The 19007-nt window shown below is 48.7% G+C and overlaps 1 protein-coding gene across 1 annotated transcript in view; it reads right to left on the bottom strand.

The window, feature by feature from the left end:
* The window catches only part of LOC146830794 (E3 ubiquitin-protein ligase TRIM39-like), a 152189-nt gene extending 133544 nt beyond the window's left edge, over positions 1-18645 (bottom strand). Inside the window, exon 1 of the mRNA XM_085603788.1 lies at positions 18228-18645. Coding sequence (XP_085459914.1) covers positions 18228-18632 — 405 coding nt within the window. The 5' untranslated portion in view covers positions 18633-18645. The remainder of the gene's footprint in view (positions 1-18227) is intronic.
* Between the last annotated feature and the right edge of the window lie 362 nt (positions 18646-19007).

Below are 19007 nucleotides of genomic sequence, written 5' to 3'. Positions count from 1 at the left end.
AGGTGTATGCGGAGGCGCATGATTCGGGAACGTTACAGCCTTCACTTCGGCAGGCGCTGATCATAACGCTTCTCAAGAAAGACCATCCCCCAGATAAATGTGATTCTTGTAGACCACTCTCACTGATCAATATATACGCCAAAATACTGGCCAAGATTCTGGTCGTTAAGCTACAAACCCTGATGTCTTGCCTGGTTCTATCGGACCAGTAGGGTTTTATACCTGACCGATCCACGTCGCACAATCTGCAAACTATTTTCTCCATGTTTCATATATTGGAGCTACGCATGTCTGCCGCGGCGGTCCTGCTCGACACAGCCAAGGCTTTTGATTCGGTGGAGTGGAAATATATGTTTTTTATTCTTCAGCGTATGGGATTCCCGCCTATATTTGTACAATGGATCAGGGTGCTGTATGCGGATCTGTCCGCTAGAGTGGGTGTTGGTGGTTTGACATCGGACCCATTTGATATTAAGCAGGGCAACCCGTCAGGGCTGCCCTCTGTCGCCGCTACTCTTTGCGATTATTCTGGAACCACTGACATGCGTTATTAGGCAGAGACATAGGGAAACGGCGCTGAACTTTAACTATTGCCCAGTTGCCATTTCGCTTTATGCGGACGACATGGTGCTCTTTGTTTGTGAGCCCTCTTGGTATCCGGCTCAGCTTCTTCGAGAGTATGTAAGATTCGGCCGCCTGGCGGGACTAGTTGTAAATTGGGAGAAATCCGTGGTTATACCTTTAACGGAATCCACGACTCAACCTGATATGAAATATCCGTTGATATGGTCTGTAGACCCAGTTATGTATCTTGGAGTCTGGATCCACCGCGACCCGGATAGAGTTATACGTGAGAATTATGGGAGGACATACACCAAGCTGGGCCAGCAGGTGGATTTATGGGTAACGCTGTCGCTCTCTTTGGCGGATAGCATTGCCTTACTCAAGATGGTAGTCTTGCCGCAGTTTTTGTATTTATTCACGAATATCACGATTGTGTTGTCAAAGGGGTTTTTGAGCACTCTCCGTGGGACCCTACTCCGGTTGGTCTGGGGTGGCAAACATGCCTGAGTGAATTGGTCTGTCCTTACCAGCGATTATGATAAAGGCGGGTTCGGGGCACCTGACTTCTATGTCTATTATCTTAGTGCGCAGGCCCAGTATGTGTATTATTGGGTGAGACCACACGCGTTCACTCCACATGTCGCAGTAGAAGATCACGCACCAGACACGTGGCATTCCAAGAACAGAAATCAATGCGGTGGACATGACGATAGCTGTTTGGCAGGAGATTGGGCGACTGGCGCGTAAATTACCTATATATGCACCAGCCATGCATATAGAACACCACGGGGCACTGTCAGTGACCCAGGAGGCGCCGTCGATGCGACGGCTTAATGAGGCAGGTTTCCAGCTAATGCGGGATCTCTACCTGGAGGGGATGTTTCTTACACCAGACACTTTACAATATATAAGTAATCTCACATTGTTGTTTCGATTCGCGCTGCACAGACTCAGGCACGCCATTAGGGCTCATTACGACACTTGCCCTCTTGAGACTCCTACACTGATGTCCCTACAGCTCGTGCTCACTACCCCCACTAATAAAAAATTGGTCTCCAGGTTATTACAGGCTAATAAGGAAAGAGTGTATGAGTCGGCCTGACAGAAGCTGGGAGAGATGGAATGCCTGTTTACCTGCTCCGATATTGGAGAAAGATTGGAAGTATGTATGTGAATTAACGGGTACGCTTGTCATGAATGGGAACTTGTGGATCATACATTTTAAATACATACATCAGGTGTATTACACACCGGCACGCCTACAGTGATATGGGTTGCATGAATCTAGCTGCTGTGCGCTTTGGCCAGGCTGATGCTGACTTTCTGCACCTTGCTTGGGGTTGTCGTGGGTGGCTGATTTTTGGACGCTTATTGTGAGAAACAAAGGACATGGCGGGTGTAGAACTACAGTGTACTCCGCAGGTCTGTCTGTTGTCTTGCGTTCCACAGGTAAAGGGAGTATGGGGTAGATTCGTACGCTTGGCGTGGCTCATGGCTAAGCGAAGAGTGGCTAACACGTGGGGCGGGAGACGCAGCCCAAAAGTAGACCACTGGATCAAGGACCTGGTCTACTGCAAAGGTAACATGGAAACTTACGCAGAAGAGTTGCCCACAGTTTCTAGACCAAAGGATATATGGGAGCCCCTGAGACAATTCCTTCAGAAGAGGGCGGCGGAAGCAGAGCATGGTGACACGAATTAGACGCTGTGAGGTGATGTGGCGAGCGACTCAGGGTTGCGGTCTGGGTGAATGGAGGGTGGATGCTCTAACAAAAAAATTAAAGAAGTTTCAGGTGTTGGGGAATGGGGTTTCGTCCTGGTTATAGCGTGCCAGTTTAGGACAGGTTGCTAGGATGTGGTGACAGTACTTTGGAGGGGTGGGGAGTCAATGACGGGCATACCCACCCCTCCGGGGAGGGGGATACAGGTGCATGATGGGGGGGTGGGTGTGATGGCTGGAGATACGGGAGAGGATTGTAGGAGAGTAGGTTCTGCTTCACATGCTTACCCCCACTTTTTGCTGGTGTTTCACTGTTTTACGACTTTAGTCTGGCTGGGACCCAGTTATTCAGGGCCCCAGTCTAGCTGCTTCCTCTCTAAATTGATTCCATGTACTTTAGGTACAGTTCAGATTGGATCTGGAGTGCCCTTATAAGTCCCTAGTATATGGTATACTATTTACCCAGGGCATAGGTATCCCAGAGGCCTACCAGGGGCTGAAGCATGTATTATGCCACCCCTGGAAAGCCAGCCAAAATGACACCACAGGTCTGCTACTGCAGCCCGGGTAAGGTGGTGCATGCACCCCTTACTGAGATATAGGTTCACTATATCTCACCATATACTGCACATAAAAACATATCAGTCACCCCTTTGGCAGGCCTTATCAATCCTGAAGGCAGGGTGCTTGGATATATGTAAGGGGTGCCCAGGCATGAGCTGAGCCCCTCTGCAGCCTTCGGAATCTCTTTTCCGGGGTTGTCAGTAGTGCAGCCTGACCATGTACTCTTAAGCGCATTGTAACCAAACGGTAAATGCTAACATTGGACTGGCTGCACGGAAACATGTCGTGTTTGATGTCAAACACCTTGGAATCATACCCCCACACCACTGGTGTGGGAGTATGATTCCACCCTTCTAGAGGGAGAGACATGGCAGCACTGGTATACCCCGTAGAACCTTAATAGAGCTCTGGCATCACAAAATGGATGCTGCAGCCACAGACACAAGCCTGGCCTCCTACTGCTGACCGAAACTCCGGCAGGGGAGGCCTGGACAATAGGTGTCATGTAACCACCTCCCAGACAGGACTATGTGTATTGGGGCTGGGTGGGGGCACTCTCTGAGTGCTTTGAAGTCGTGCACTGGCGGCACATTTGGTGTCCCTGTGCATAGTCCAGCTCAGATCGGTTCAGGGGCTTCCAGCCCCTGCTCTGGCACAAAACTGGACAAAGGAAATGGGTGTAGCCACCCCTCTTTCCAAACCCTCCCATAGGTGGGTCCCCAGAACTAGTCCAACCCCTTCCTTAGGTATAAGTAAGGAACCTCTGTAACCAGGACTTTAGATTACCCTGGACGAAACTCTGAAGCCAAATCCTGGACCTTCAATGCTCTGCTAAAGACCAGAGAACTGAAGAAATCTCCCTTGGGGTCAAGGAGTGACTCCCCTGCTTGGCAGTCATCAACAAAGCAATTTGCCGGTCTGCATTTCCGAAGCTCCCGCCGGACTCCGAAGTATTTGCAGCCCAGGAAGAGGATTTCCAGACATCTCAGAGGCCGACCCGAGTCCCCAGCAAAGCTGAGACCGCAGCCCTCGTGAGTAGCGTGGAAACGGAACTCCTGGCCACCATGCATTTCTGCAAGTGCATTGACTTCTCGACGTCTCTTGAAGTCGTGCTTGGGCTGACTTGTAGCCCCCACCTCAAGCACTGAATCCACTGAAGATTGTCGGCCTGGTCATTCCGAGTGAACCGTGGACTGCCATTTTGTGTTTCATCTCGAGGTCCCTTCGCGATCCCTGGTCCGTTGACTGGTGGGTCCCTGAGGGGGTAACTTTGAATTTCCTTGGGCTTCCTTGGTTGCTCCAGACGTGCCCCGACTCCCTACCAAGTGGTGAGTCCCACAGACCTTGCTGGTCTGCACCGAAGCATCTTTCTCGTTTCTGCGTGGGTTGCTGTTGCCAAGGCTTGTTGTGTCCAGTCCGGGCACCGATGCTGCAGCACTCGACATCCTTCATGGGACAGCTCGAATCCAACTCCTGGTCATCCTCGACGCCTCCTGGTCCCCGTGGCTGAAGAGTCAAGCTTCACCTCTTTCACCTGAAATCATCCGACATCGGTGGGCATCTCTGTCCATCGCCTTCATTGTCACTGGCTAGTGACCAAGACTCTGTCCCCTCTGCTTTCAGGTTCTTCTCATCTTCGATCCAGGCTTGGATCTCTTCGGACACTTCGCATTTTCACGGCAGCAGCACTTCTTCGCCAGCTCCCTTTGAAATCGATGACGCGACCCGACACCAAAAGACACCTATGCACCCGGCTTCCCTGGGTGAGGTAACACGAGTACTCCGGTGCTCCCGTGGGTGCTACCCCTAAAACTTCCTAAGTCCAAAAGGGTTTGGTCCGAACTCATTTCTAAGTGTCCCTAATCTTTAAAAATCTAACCACAAATTTCCCCATAGTAGCTAACGGGAGCTTGCGGCTATGTTCACACACTGCACACGGCCCCCGTGGGTCCCCTGTGTCACTACCTTGGGTGGTTCCTTGGGGTCCAAGCGATTCTACAGGCTCTAGGCCTTATGTCTAGTTAAGTTGTGGTTCTTATACCACTATTTTAGTTTACGGTTTGGCTCGCCCCTTGGGACTGATGTGTATTTTTGCTATTTTACTGTGATTATTGAAGTGTAACTTAAGTGTTTAGACCTCTAGTCTCATAAAGAGACTAGGAGGGTGTGTTTAGTAATAAATACATATATTTTATATATATATACCTGGTGTGGATATCTTTCATTTAGAAACTCAAGAGATTATAGACTGGCAAAACAAGCTGCTTTACATTCCTTCAAGACTTAGCCTGAAGGCTGCTCTCCGTAGCTACCACTAGGATAGCTTTCAATAAAGGTTGTCTTTAAACTATAACCAATAAGGGGTTGTTTGGACTGATACAGGGTGCCCACTATAACTAGTGTACAGCATATATCAGGCCAACTTCTCACATTGGTGTGCAGCACGTGGGATTCCAGCTTGCTATTGTTTTACCAGATAATCTCAATTGAGTGACTAACTGAATACCACTAAAGGTACCCTAGGTACATATAATACAAGCTTTAGAATACAGTAAGTTCTACTGAACTTAGAGTTGTGTGTTAAGGGCTAGGACGCCCTTTCTACAACTCAAGAGAGTTTAGTAGGCCACACTAGAGTAGGGAGTGCAATACATAACACCACACTAGTAATGTCTTCAAGGCCAGGAACCAGTAGGTCATTGCCAGAAGCCAATGGGCTTCAAGATTCCCAGTATGATAGCCTCCCATTCAACTGAGAGCATTATGTACAGCTAGGAAACTGAAGACAGGCAAAAGTCCAACCACCCAGCATCTCATAGAGGTACTCAGGCTGGATGACCTTAGCAGATCTTTAGGATTTGAAGGGTTAGGCAGAGTGGGTGGCACAGCACCTGAGGAACGGCCTAGGGGTGTAACTCCCCATGACCTGACCTCTGATGCTGGCCAGGCAGATAACAATGATCTGGACCTGGAAAATCCAATTCCCCTAGAAAGTGATGGAGAGGACCAAAATGGACCCCTCTTTGTCCCTCCTGGGAGAGTTGGTGGTGAGACTAGAAGGTCAAGATCTTCCTCCAGGGAGTCTAACCATTCTAACTCATCTGTAGGGACCTCAATCTCCTCTCATAGGATGGAAACCTCTCAGGAGAGAAGGGAGAGACTGCTTAAGTATGAGGAAGCTCAGCTTGAAATCAGAAGAAAGCAGGTAGCCCTAGATAGGGAGGCCCTAGAGCTCTACAGAGCTAGAAAAAGGTGGGACTAGAGTCCCATGGTGGCAGCAACATCCCTAGAGATAGGGAGAGGTCTTATGACCATAGAAACCTGAATAAGATTGTCCCTCCCTACCAGAGTGGGGAGGACATCCACAAATGGATAACTGCACTGGAAAGGGCCTGTAACGTACAAAGGGTCCCCCAGGAGCAATGGGCAGCAATCCTATGGCTCTTCTTTGCAGACAAAGGTAAAGATAAGCTCCTCACTGTAAGAGAGGAGGAGGCAGATGATTACAACAGTATGAAGAGTGCCTTGATTGATGGGTTTAGCCTATCCACTGAGCAATACAGGTTAAAGTTCAGGGATACCCAAAAGGCACAGACTCAGGACTGGGTAGACTTTGTGCTACTAAGGCTGTGGAAGGTTGGTTACTTGGCAGCAAAGTGCATGACTATCAAGGATTGTACAATTTGATTATGAGGGAGCAGATCCTTAATAATTGTCAGAATCAGCTGTTGCACCAGTACCTGGTAGACTCAGATCTGACCTCTCCCCAATAATTGGGAAAGAAGGCAGACAAGTGGGTCAGCACCAGGGTGAGGCAGATGGTACAGAACCAAGGTGGTGAACCCAAGAAGCAAGATCCTAAAAACTCTGACAAGGGTGGGGAGAAGGGTAAAGACCAGAAGTCTTCACAAGGCCCCCAAAAATCTTCTTCAGGTGGGGATTTACAGTCTAACAAGGGAAACGCCAAAAGAAACCATGGTGCAAAATTTGTAAACAGAAAACTCACTGGACCAGTGATTGCACCAAGTCCAAAGAATCTACTCCAGCCACCATTGCCCCTAAGGCAACTGTTCCCCCTAGTACAGCTACAATTGGTGGTGGTAATGTTCAGACTATGGGTGTAGTAGGGTTGACCCTGGGTTCTGAGATGGACTCAGGCCTAGTCAGAGTTCCAACTCAGGCTGTTCTAGTCTGTGATGGGAGCATGGATATGTCCCCCTTTGTGAGCCCCAGTAATCTGGGGAAATACAGACAACAGCCTTTAATAAATGGAATAGAGGCTTTAGCATTCAGGGACACAGGAGCAAGTGTCACAATGGTGACAAAAGATCTTGTGGATCCTGGGCAGATTACTCTTGGTGAAATGTACCAAGTGGCCAATGCTAGCAATGTCAGAACAGACCATTCTCTGGCAGTTGCTAACTTCTCCTGGGGAGGGGTAACTGGCCTTAAGAAGGTTGTGGTAAGTGCAGACCTACCAGTACAGTGCTTGCTTGGCAATGATCTAGAGACTTCAGCTTGGGCTGAAGTGGAGTTCAGGACACATGCAGAAATGTTAGGGATCCCTGCTCATGTCTTTACTGTGACTAGGTCACAGGGCAAAATGTCTAACACTGGACAGGCCCTGGATTCTGGAATAATGGACCAGGTGCCTCCCAAGAGGGGGAGCAGTAGGGTTAAGGCAGTGCCTTCCCACCTGACTCAGAGAGATGATCTTGAGCCTGAAGAAGGAACTGTCCCAGAGGAGCTGGAACCTGACCAGGTTGAGTTCTTGGGGACAGGGGGCCCTTCCAGGTCTGACCTGAGCCAGGAGCAGAAAACCTGCCCCTCTCTTGAACCCCTCAGAAAGCAAGCTGCTGATGAGGCTGCTGAGAATGCTAGTGGCACCCATAACGTTTATTGGGATGATGGACTCCTTTACTCAGAGAGTGGGAGTGTTGACGAGCTGCTTCAGTCCAAGGTTGGCGAGGAGGGTGGTGGAATTGGGGTCGCTGCGGTTGTCGAAGTGGAAGTTCAGGTCCCCAAATAGGATGTAGTCCATGGAGGCGATGGAGTGGGGTGCGACATGCTCGGCGATGGTAGATGCAGACTGAGTGCGAGGCCCCCTGTAGGCGAGGGTGCCGTGTAGCGTGGTCCTGGGCCTGGTCTGGATCTGGAAGTGGAGGTGTTCTGTGTTGGGAGTGGGGGGTCGCTTGTGCTGGAGGTGGAGAGTCGAAGGGAGGTCTTGTGTGAAATGGCGAGTCCTCCTCCAGGGCGGTGGGGGCGGTCCTTTCTCTGGATCTTGCAGCCGTCGGGGATGGCGATGGCGATGTCGTGGCTGGAGGCGGCGTTGGTCCGAGTTTCCGTGAAGAAGGCTACGTCGGGCAAGAGGGTGTCTCGATCAGGTCCCAGATCTCTACGGCGTGTCTGTGTAGGGAGCGTATGTTGAGGAGGATGCATGTCAGGGCTTTGGTGATGCGTGCATCAGGGGGTCTTCGGCGTTCGAGGGGGCGTTGTCGATGGTGAAGGATCTTCGGCAGTGTCTGCAGGAGAACTGTCCATGGGTGGTGGTTGGTGCGGATCCTTGGCAGTCTGTGAGTCTTCCGAGGTTGAGTGCACGGAGGGCGGCGGTGTCATATTGGCGGGGTCCTGGAGATCCAGAGTTCCTGGCGCTGGCCGCGGTCGGTGGCAGATGGGCTTGCCTTAGGTGCGCCAGCGGTGCGCCCGCTTCGCGCGGCCGCCATTAAATAGGGGAGGGCCGAAGCTGGGAGGCTGGAACGAGCGTGAGCAGGGGGGAGGGGCTGCAGGGGCAGCAGCGGGCGAGGGAGACAACCGAGGGCACAAGGAGGAACCTGGTTTACACCCAAGGTGGAGGGGGGCAGGAAAGAGAAAAGCAGCAGCAGTAAAAAAAGAGAGCAACAAAACAAATAAACAAGTGAAATTACAGCGGAAGCAGATTTACCAGTGGCACAGAGGCACAGTCACGTTTGCGGGCAGGAGCCAAGCAGCAGCAGCCTCAAACCCCACGAGGGAGGAGGCAGGGGCTCAAAACCAGTGACGATGGTGTGGGGCTGCAGGGGGAAGAGTGTGCCGGTGACCAGGGTCAGCAGACTCACTCGCGCTCCCCCGCAGCGGCCGTCATTAAATAGGGGAGGGACGAAGCTTGGAGGCAGGAATGAGCATGAGCAGGGGGGAGGGGCTGCAGGGGCAGCTGCGGTGGGCGAGGGAGACAAGCGAGGGCACAAGGAGGAACCCGGGGTACACCCAAGGTGGAGGGGGGCAGGAAAGAGAAAAGCAGCAGCAGTAAACAAGCATTTGCAATGCAATAGGTCTCGCATTTACACGAGTTTAAGCTATTGGCATTGTAAATGACAATGCCTTTTATTTATGTTCAAAAAACAAAAATAAAAGGCATTGTCATTTGCAATGTCAATAGCTCAAACTCGCGTAAATGCGAGGCCAATGCTTGTTTAACATAACGGCTGTGGTTAGTGAGGAGGTGTTCAATTGAGTCTAGCAGAGATCCACAGCGTGCACCACTAATGTCAGACACTTCTAGCTCAGTCCTGCGCTTGGGTCTAAAGCCGAACAGCTGCGACTTCGACCCCTATAGAAACTTGAAGATGTTCTGCAATCATTGTCTGTACAATCTTGTAATCTAGATCTGTATAACTATATCGGAGATGGCTAAAAATACACATGGAAGGTGCTCATGTAAAGCGCTCTGAAGCCCTTGGGCCAAGCTCATGCTACATAAACTGCAAAAAGAAACATAACACCAGACAGAATTATTTGTTATTTAACCTCATTTTCTGTCTCGACTTCTTAATGTAAACAGATCTTCATGTCTCTATGTTCACATGCTGGTTGCATATCATGTTGCTCTGTGCAGTGCTCAATGAATTGAAAAAGATAAACTATATGTGCTATGTAAACCCCAGGGCTAGTGCTCAGGTCAGAAAAGCCAGTAAAGCAAGACCGCCCCTAAAAAATATAGGGCCTCTCTACTTTTTTATTTTATTTTATTTTTTTACAACTTAAGCACTGCACTGGGCTCAAACTCTGCCCCACATAAGGCATAGTACAACCACTCATAGAGAACCAGCTGTAACCCATCAGAACAGTTTCAATGGTATTATGTAAAGCTAGCGGCAGGTGCGGGCTATTATACACATGCTAGTTAAGAAGACATGAAACCCACCCACAAGGGCAATTAGCTTACTTTGCATTACACACGCTCACGTTTCAGACTCCATCACACATACTGAAGTGCGCTCCTACAGAGAGGCGTGGGGTTGCCAGCGCTGCACCCCCTCTGAAAAGACATCCAGGCACTAATTGCTGTCTATTTTACTTCTTTTCATTTGGTACGCCTAGCGTGAGTAGAATGTAATTTTACTAATTACTAATAACCCAGTACAGTCTTTTAAGCTGAAAAGTCGTGCGGGCGGGGGGTGGGCTGTACCCAGGCCCCACCTCGGATGGTTAACATTCCGCCGGAGTCTCTCACGCAGAACAAAGGGAAAGACAAATGCTGCTTACATTTTTTACAAGGCAGTGTCCCTGCCTTGCATGTTTTGGCAAATCCCGATTTAATCAGAGGCCAGCAAGGGGGGGGGGGGGGGGGGGAGGGGTGAGAGGGCGGAAGGTGGAATGGTGGTGTAAACTCGAAAGTGAGGAAGGCGCAATCTCAGGAAGAAAGGGGAAGAGAGAGTGGAGTGATGGGGAGGGAAGGAGGAAGAAAGATGAGGGACATGTGAAGAGGGAGGGAGATATAATGGAACGGCTCCGGTGATAGGCAAGCAGGTAGAACGAGAGGGAAAGACGAGGGGGAGAATGGAAAAGAGAAAAAAGTGACACTCTTGACTTGAGGGAAAAGAAGGAGGGAAGGGGTCCCTGAAAATGGCAAAAATTAGGAGAGAAAAGATAGAAGAGGAAGCTGGGGAGAGAGATAAACAAGAAAATTAGAGGGAAAAAAGGAGTAGACATAAGAGAGTGAAAGGAAAGGCAGGCTGTGGAGAAATTGGAACGTCCGAGTGAAAGGAGAAGGAAAGACCGAAAGGTAAGAGAGAAAAGAGGAAAGTGTGTGTGCGGGGAGGGGAGAGGTGCAAACACGCGAGGCAGGGTGGATTGCAGAAGGTAGGAAGGGCTGAGCACTAGAGGGAACAAGCAGGAAGTGGGATAAGGGAGGGGGTGGCAAATGGTGTGCACTTTCGCGGCCGCTTTGATGTTCTCAGTGGCCGTGCAGCTCACTGAGAACATCAAAGCGGCCGCGAAATGATCACGCAGGCTGCCAAATGGTGCGCGCGCCCGGCGCACATGCACTGAAGTTGGCGGCCTGAAAGCACTGGTTTGCACTTCCAAATCCCCCTTTTACAAAAGCTCTCGCGAGAGCAGCGCTAAAGCGCTGGCTCAGGCGAGACCTAAAAATGGAGCAGCAAAACAAATAAACAAGTGAAATTACAGCAGGAGCAGAATTACCAGTGGCACAGAGGCACAATCACGTTCGCGGGCAGGAACCAAGCAGCAGCAGCCTCGAACCCCACGAGGGAGGAGGCAGGGGCTCAAAGGCAGTGACGATGGCGCGGATTTGCGGGGGAAGAGTGTGCCGGTGACCAGGGTCTCGCTGTCAGCCTAATGGAAAATAGTGGTGTCATATACAACAAGGCAAAGAGATAAAATGATAGAAATGTTATACATAGCAATCTGAAAACGTGGCAGCTATGAAAAAAGACTCTCCAGCTAAAGTGCGATCTTGGACGTTTTATTACAGGTTTGTTAAAGGTGGCAGAAGGGGTTATAATGAGGGTTACAGAGAAATTCTTTCCAATTTTCAATCAAATGGGGAGTTTTGTTTACATGGTTGGTAGACTCAGGGCTTGAACAAAGGAAATGCCTTGTGTCTAATTCCACTAGAGTATGCAACTGGCGATGTAATGCTGGTAAGCCGGGTCTGGTCGCTTAGTGGACTAATGCGTCCACTGTAGGGGCCTGTGTTTGACCACAGAGTCACAGGTTGGAATCCCAGTTGGTCCATTCAGCCTTTCATCCTTCTGAGGTCGATAACATGATTACCATTCCGTTGGGATGACAATAAACATCTGTTGTTCAGCGGCAAGATAACATTTAGGGGGAACATGCGCTTTATAAAAACATGTAATGTTACTCTGAGACTAGGTACTGAGAAGAGGGCATGGCCAGAGGCCAAGCCTGGTATACAGCATGTGCATAGCTAGCATGCCTGCAGGCCAGATGCTAGTTCCTGAGAGCATAGATATTAGACACAAGGCATGGGTACATGCAATGAGCTGTGCCCAGTCCCCATAGGCAAGGCTGCAGGCCTTGCCTTGTGAATTCTACATTATTGGGTAGTGAGGAACAAGTCTGGCCAAAGGCCCTGTACTCAGAGACCCAGGATATGGCAGAGTTCATGCCCTGTATGGACTGCAAACTTTAGACCAAGTTCATCAACACACAGTACACAAAGTTCACTATCAAACAGTTGTTGTGGGGATATTATCATTACAATAAAACACAAAAAAACAAAGTGACAGTCTGTTGTTATAGCCAGCTATGCTACCATACACGCCCAAGTCACTCCGTATGAGTTATGATAAATCACATATCATATCAAGAGCACTGGTCATAACCTCACATATGACTTCCCATAAGACATAGAAAGTGCCCTTATCATGGACATCTAGGATAACATGTGACATCATCAAATATAGAGGCCTTGCTCTACCTGTCTTGTATCTTTGTTTGTACCACTGAAAGCGCAGGGCTGACGGCCAAACCCAACGCAACCAGGATGAAGGTGGAGCTGATGTTCTTGTACTTGGCTTGTACACTGCATGGCCAAAGGCCAGGCCCTGTGTATGCTAGAGGATGTGTTTGGCTGCAGTCCACGTCTTGGGTGAACATGCGCTTTACAAATACACATGTTATGATGTATGCCCCTGCGTGGCTGTATTTTGCCTGTACACGGCTTGGGCTGAAGAAATGAATCTGTAATGTTGAGAAAGAGAGGAAAGGTGGTAATGCATCGGTCAGTTTAGCAGACTGTTAGCAATGGCAATGGGTGAGGACTGGCTATAGGACTGGGTTTTTTATGCGCGAGCTGAATGTTGTCAAGGGGGTAGTTTTTGTGTTGCTATGTTTAGTATTTTTCAGCAAAGTTGCCAAGGGCCATAGGTATCAAGATTAGTAATTAGGATTTCCAAATTCCCAGTTTTACAGAATCACAATTCGGGAATTACAATTCCTAATGTATGTAAGGTTTAATTTTAAATGAGCCATTCCTAGAGTATTGCAAATTAACCTACCTCATGAACATTATGAGGTAGGTCACAATTTGTGAACCAATAGGAGTCGATGCCATCACAGGAATAGTGGCCAGCAGACACCATGTCTGTGATTGCTTTTTAATTAAGCAATCTATTTTTTTAAAGCACCCCACTTCCCTTAAATGAAATGGGACTGCGTTTATTAAGACTAGTTCCTTTATTGTTTTTGTTTGTTTAAGAAGGCGTAGTGGTCCACTGCTTCATTTTAAACAACCTTTTTCTGTTTACACATTTGCAAAGGGAAAGGGGTCCCTTCCCATTTGTGAGTGGGTTCCATGTTACGGAACTTGGTTGCAAACACATACCATTTTGATGCGATATTTGAAAGGGATACCACGTCCAGGTACTGAATCGATATTTGTTTTTTGTTTCATGCATGCCAAAATGCTTTTGAGCGGTCCCTAATGGGCCAACTCTGCGAATCGGTTCATTTGCAAACAAGCATTTGCAATGCAATACGGCTCACATTTCCAATGCTAATAGCTTAAACTCTTGCAAGTGCTAGGCCTATTGCATTGCAAATGCTTGTCTTAAATGTATTCAAGCCATCCGAGTGTTAGTCTATTGAACAGGTGAGGTGTGGAGGCCTGGGGAGCGGGGGGGGGGGGGAGAGAGAGCGAGAGAGAGCGAGAGAGAGAGAGAACGCAGCGGTCAAGGTGAGACACGAAAGAAAGCAGGCCTGGAGGGAAAATACATGAAGGGAATGCCAACAATAGAAAAGAAACTTAGCAAGAAGGTCCAGAAGTGAAAGAGGTGAGGGGAAAGTTAGCAACATAAATTCGAGCAGGAAAGCAGAGAGAGAGGAGAGCCACACATATAAAGCAGGGGAGAGAAGGGCACCAGGTGTGAAGGAGAGAGGGAGAGATAGATGTGGTAATAGAGGTACGAAAGCAGGAATGGAGAGACACCATGTCTGTGATTGCTTTTTAATTAAGCAATCTATTTTTTTAAAGCACCCCACTTCCCTTAAATGAAATGGGACTGCGTTTATTAAGACTAGTTCCTTTATTGTTTTTGTTTGTTTAAGAAGGCGTAGTGGTCCACTGCTTCATTTTAAACAACCTTTTTCTGTTTACACATTTGCAAAGGGAAAGGGGTCCCTTCCCATTTGTGAGTGGGTTCCATGTTACGGAACTTGGTTGCAAACACATACCATTTTGATGCGATATTTGAAAGGGATACCACGTCCAGGTACTGAATCGATATTTGTTTTTTGTTTCATGCATGCCAAAATGCTTTTGAGCGGTCCCTAATGGGCCAACTCTGCGAATCGGTTCATTTGCAAACAAGCATTTGCAATGCAATACGGCTCACATTTCCAATGCTAATAGCTTAAACTCTTGCAAGTGCTAGGCCTATTGCATTGCAAATGCTTGTCTTAAATGTATTCAAGCCATCCGAGTGTTAGTCTATTGAACAGGTGAGGTGTGGAGGCCTGGGGAGCGGGGGGGGGGGGGGAGAGAGAGCGAGAGAGAGCGAGAGAGAGAGAGAACGCAGCGGTCAAGGTGAGACACGAAAGAAAGCAGGCCTGGAGGGAAAATACATGAAGGGAATGCCAACAATAGAAAAGAAACTTAGCAAGAAGGTCCAGAAGTGAAAGAGGTGAGGGGAAAGTTAGCAACATAAATTCGAGCAGGAAAGCAGAGAGAGAGGAGAGCCACACATATAAAGCAGGGGAGAGAAGGGCACCAGGTGTGAAGGAGAGAGGGAGAGATAGATGTGGTAATAGAGGTACGAAAGCAGGAATGGAGAGAACAGAAACAAAACAGGTGAGAAAGGAGAGAGAGGAAATTGAGAAGAGTAGAGGTAAGGTAGAGAGAGCTGATACTGTATAGCAAGTAAAGAGCTGCGTTAGACGGGAGAGAGTGCAGACCAGGCTCGGTTCTAGCGGGTGGGCCGGGTAGGCCAGGCCCACCCAAACATGAGCCTGGCCCACCCAAACAGGAGCCTTGGCAAGTTGGCCCTCGCAGTGAGAGCTTGAAGGCAGGCGCGCAGAGCACACGTTGTGTGTGTCAGCCCGGGCCGAGACAGCTCCCGAGCACACACACAGAGACAGACAGTTTTCGAGCTCATCGCAGCCGCACCCGAGTACTTCACAGATCTTTAGAAGACCATTTACATGTTAACGAGGCTTGGTGTATTTTTTCACCCCTTCATCTCCACCAGGGGCATGGCGAACGGGACAACTCCTTTCTTTGGCACCAGTAACCTTTACCGACTGTCCTGCTGCGTGGATATTTATTTTTCTATGCAGCGCAGGAGAAAAGAAGTTTGTTTATTTTGATTCACCTTTCCTGACCCCTGCAGCGGCTTATCACATCAGGCTGTGACACAATGTTTGACTAATGGAGTAGGTAAGAGAATGTGTTACTAGTTGTTTTTCTTTTTTAAATCTGCACAGGCCCAGCAGGACACATTTAAACAGTTTCATCATTATCATGGCTGATGCAGGACAACAATAAAACAATAGAAAATGACCCAATAACGCTGGTGATTAATGATCCTGCTGGAGAGCAATCATTTGTCTGTTAGTGGTTTTTAAATGCAGATGAACTGTGTTTTATGTGGAAGCTCAGTGGGTTACTGCCTTTGTCACAGAGATCCTTGTGCTACGTGCAGTTCAGAAGTTACAATCCTAACATAGGACAGTGACCAATGAACTGTCATCAAAGAGCTCCATACATACATGAATAGTATAGTTAGAACTTCGTTTTTTTTGTTTTGTGATATAGTTAGAACTTCCCCAGTCTTTCATTATTCTAATGCTGCTAAAATGAGTATGTTTCGGCAGATATATATTTTTATCAGTAAAGCTGACCCCCATGGAATACTCTTTAAATCCTAAGGTTGTGTTTCCCCAGACCAAACCCTTTTAAAATATACTGCCCACCAGTATGGATGACATGTGATTCATACACCTTGTAATCCTCATTGGCTAATGTGACATTCCCTGTAGACTGATTTACATACTTGTATGACTCATTGTCTCTGTATAATGTGTGCGTGGTGTAAAGTACTCACACACACTACACTGATATGAGTAGTGCTATACAACAAATGAAATGCATATGAGAAAGGGGCTACGTAAAGATGAGGGGCACTGTTGGAGGGTGGCTGTGAGGGAATCCGAGGAGGAGGTAGTGGGAGGGGCTATGGAGCGATGAGGGGCACTATTGGAGGGTGACAATGAGGGAATCCGAGGAAGAGGTCATGGGGTGGAGGGGGAGCTAGGGAGAGATGAGGGGCACTGGTGGAGGGTGGTAGTGAGGGAGTCTGAGGAGGAGGTCATGAGGGCGAGGGGCTACAGAGAGATGAGGGGCACTGGTGGAGGGTGGCAGTGCGGGAATCCGAGGAGGAGGTCATGAGGGGGAGGGGCTATGGATAGTTGAGGGGCACTTGTGTGTGGCAGTGAGGGAATCCGAGGAGGAGGTCAATAGGGGGGGCGATGGAGGGATGAGGGGCACTGGTGGAAGGTGGTAGTAAAGGTTATTAGTGTGGCGCCAAAAAAGACTTTCGCATCAGCGCTGAAGCCGGCCTTGTCATGGCCTTTCTGTTTTTGTTTATTTAATTAGCAGTCGGGCCATAAGGGCTACTGTGGAACATACTTTAAAGTGCGTGCTAATTATATGTACTGCTATATTCAATGTTTTAAGTTTTTTTTTAAAACAATTTTTATTGAAAATAGAAACCACAACTCAGCAGCAGTAATGACACTTACACAGTGACCTCAGCAGGAGAAATATACATGTGGGCGTTGGAAATAAAAGGCAATATATTAAGGGCACCAAAAAATAAGTTAGAGCATTTAGTAAAGCAGTACAGAACAAAGTTTTAAGTTTGAAGGTGATTTTACTAATGTTTTTACGGGAAAAATGAAAGTGGAGCCCGATGGTGCCTGATATGGGGCTGGGGCCCAAGGTCAGCTGTGAGATAAGGTGCACTGGAGAGGAGTAGTGGATAATCAAACCTGTAAGGTAGTGCGTTGCAGGGTCTAGGGTCAGGCGGAGGTAGTAATGAAGAGGGATTCTCCCTGAAGGCTCGCACAGAGGGAGCCCGAGAAGTGTCACTTGCCTGATACTCCCACCTCAGAAACCTCCTCTCCCCATCAAAGGGACATTACATGGAAAAAACACTTTTTGAGAGTGATAACATTGAGAAAGAGACTATGAAAAGAGTGCGTTTCACAGGGCCTTGTAGGACTAAGAAGAGATAAAGAAGGGCCCTGAAGCAGGCCTGCCCAGACATATATGCGACAAATCGAGCCTACAGTGGCCCACCCAAATGCACCCTTGGCCCACCCAAATAAAAATTCCTGGAGCCGGGCCTGGTGCAGACCATGGATGGAAGGGCTGAAGAGAGAATAGAGTGATGATAAAGGGCAAAACAAATGATAAATGGTGGGAGAGGGGTGAGAGGCAATGGGAACACAAAGTAAGGAGAGGGAGGGAGAGAGAGAGAGAGGGGGGGAGAGAGAGAGAGAGAGAGAGAGAGATGGTTGGGGTGGCGTTCCAGTTTGGCGGGGGCTCAAACATCCTGTGAATCTCAGGCTCAAACATCCTGTGATCTTAAATGCTCTTAGGGCCGTGCATACTTGTATTTGTGTGCAGTTATGTCTAGGTAAAATAAAGGCACGCTGTGCTACCGCTCTACGCGTTACTATGAAATGCAAAGTTCTCCGTGACTGGCAGTGTGCAGTAAAATCCATAATTTTAATCTGTTTTGTTTCAAAATGTTCTACGCGGAAGAAAAAGACATATAGGAATATCCCCGCACATCTCTCTTTGAATTTCGCTAGCTCGCAGCAGCGCCCACACATTTTCAACGAGTCTACACTTCCCGTTCCCGCCACAGTATTTAAAATCCACCAGCCGCCACTGGTTTAACTCTTACCTTGTAGTCTCAGCGGCCTCTGGAATGGATATTGATTGGGTAACAGTGTGAGCCTGTGCCCGCCCCTATCTAAACCATATCTCCAGCTCATGCAACTTGTGCTCTTGGGCAGCGTCTCGAATTGGAATAGCCTGGCATTCCTTACCAGCTCTGTAGCAGACATACCTTGTACTCCTGGGCAGCTTCTCGAATGGGGAGCATCGTGTGAGCCTGGTGATCACGTGACACGCTGCAGACCACACAGATGGGCGCTTGGTCATCTTCACAGAACACTTTCAGTTTTTCTTCGTGTTTTCTGCATAGGTTCACGTCCTGGGAAGGGACGTGAAGCGGTTTGGAGATTTCCACTATGTTTGCCAGTCTCTTGTCCGGTCGGAGTCCCTTACTTTGAGAAGTTTTCCTGCACTCAGGACAGGGGAAGTCTGTCTGAAGCCTCTCCCAGTACTGAGTGATACAGGACAGACAGAAAGTGTGTCCACACTCCGCAGACACGGGGTCTGTAAAATAGTCGAGACATATGGAGCACGTGGCCTCCTCCTTCAGGCTCCGGAGCTGGTTTGCTGTAGCCATGTTCCTGCAAGAGTGGAAGTGGTGAGGTTAAGTTTCGTTTCTCTCAGTTTGTGAAGGGGGAGTGTCCGTCTCTTCTCCCTTACACCCCTCCCACAGTTACTGGCTGCTGCACATGCAAAGGCCTGTTTTAGGCATCTGTCTTCCCTTCCTTTCACATCTTTCTGGAATTTTTGATTTTTGATTGGCTTTGTTCATGCAGATAAAGCTATTCTGGGGTGTATGCACCAGAGTAGGGAGTGTCTGCGGCTGAGCTGGGAGTGTCATCAGATTACCTGCTGAGTTTGCAGGTGACCCCAGCATGCTTGGTTGGGTCTGTAGTGGGGGTCTGCCTCTGGGAGTGCCCGAGTCTCTGTTGTGAGTGCTGCATCAGGGGGT

The sequence above is a fragment of the Triturus cristatus genome, chromosome 5_1 (assembly GCF_964204655.1).
Source record: "Triturus cristatus chromosome 5_1, aTriCri1.1, whole genome shotgun sequence".
NCBI classification, from domain to species: domain Eukaryota; kingdom Metazoa; phylum Chordata; class Amphibia; order Caudata; family Salamandridae; genus Triturus; species Triturus cristatus.
Note: the sequence above shows the minus strand (reverse complement) of the source record. Positions and strands in the feature narration are given on the sequence as shown.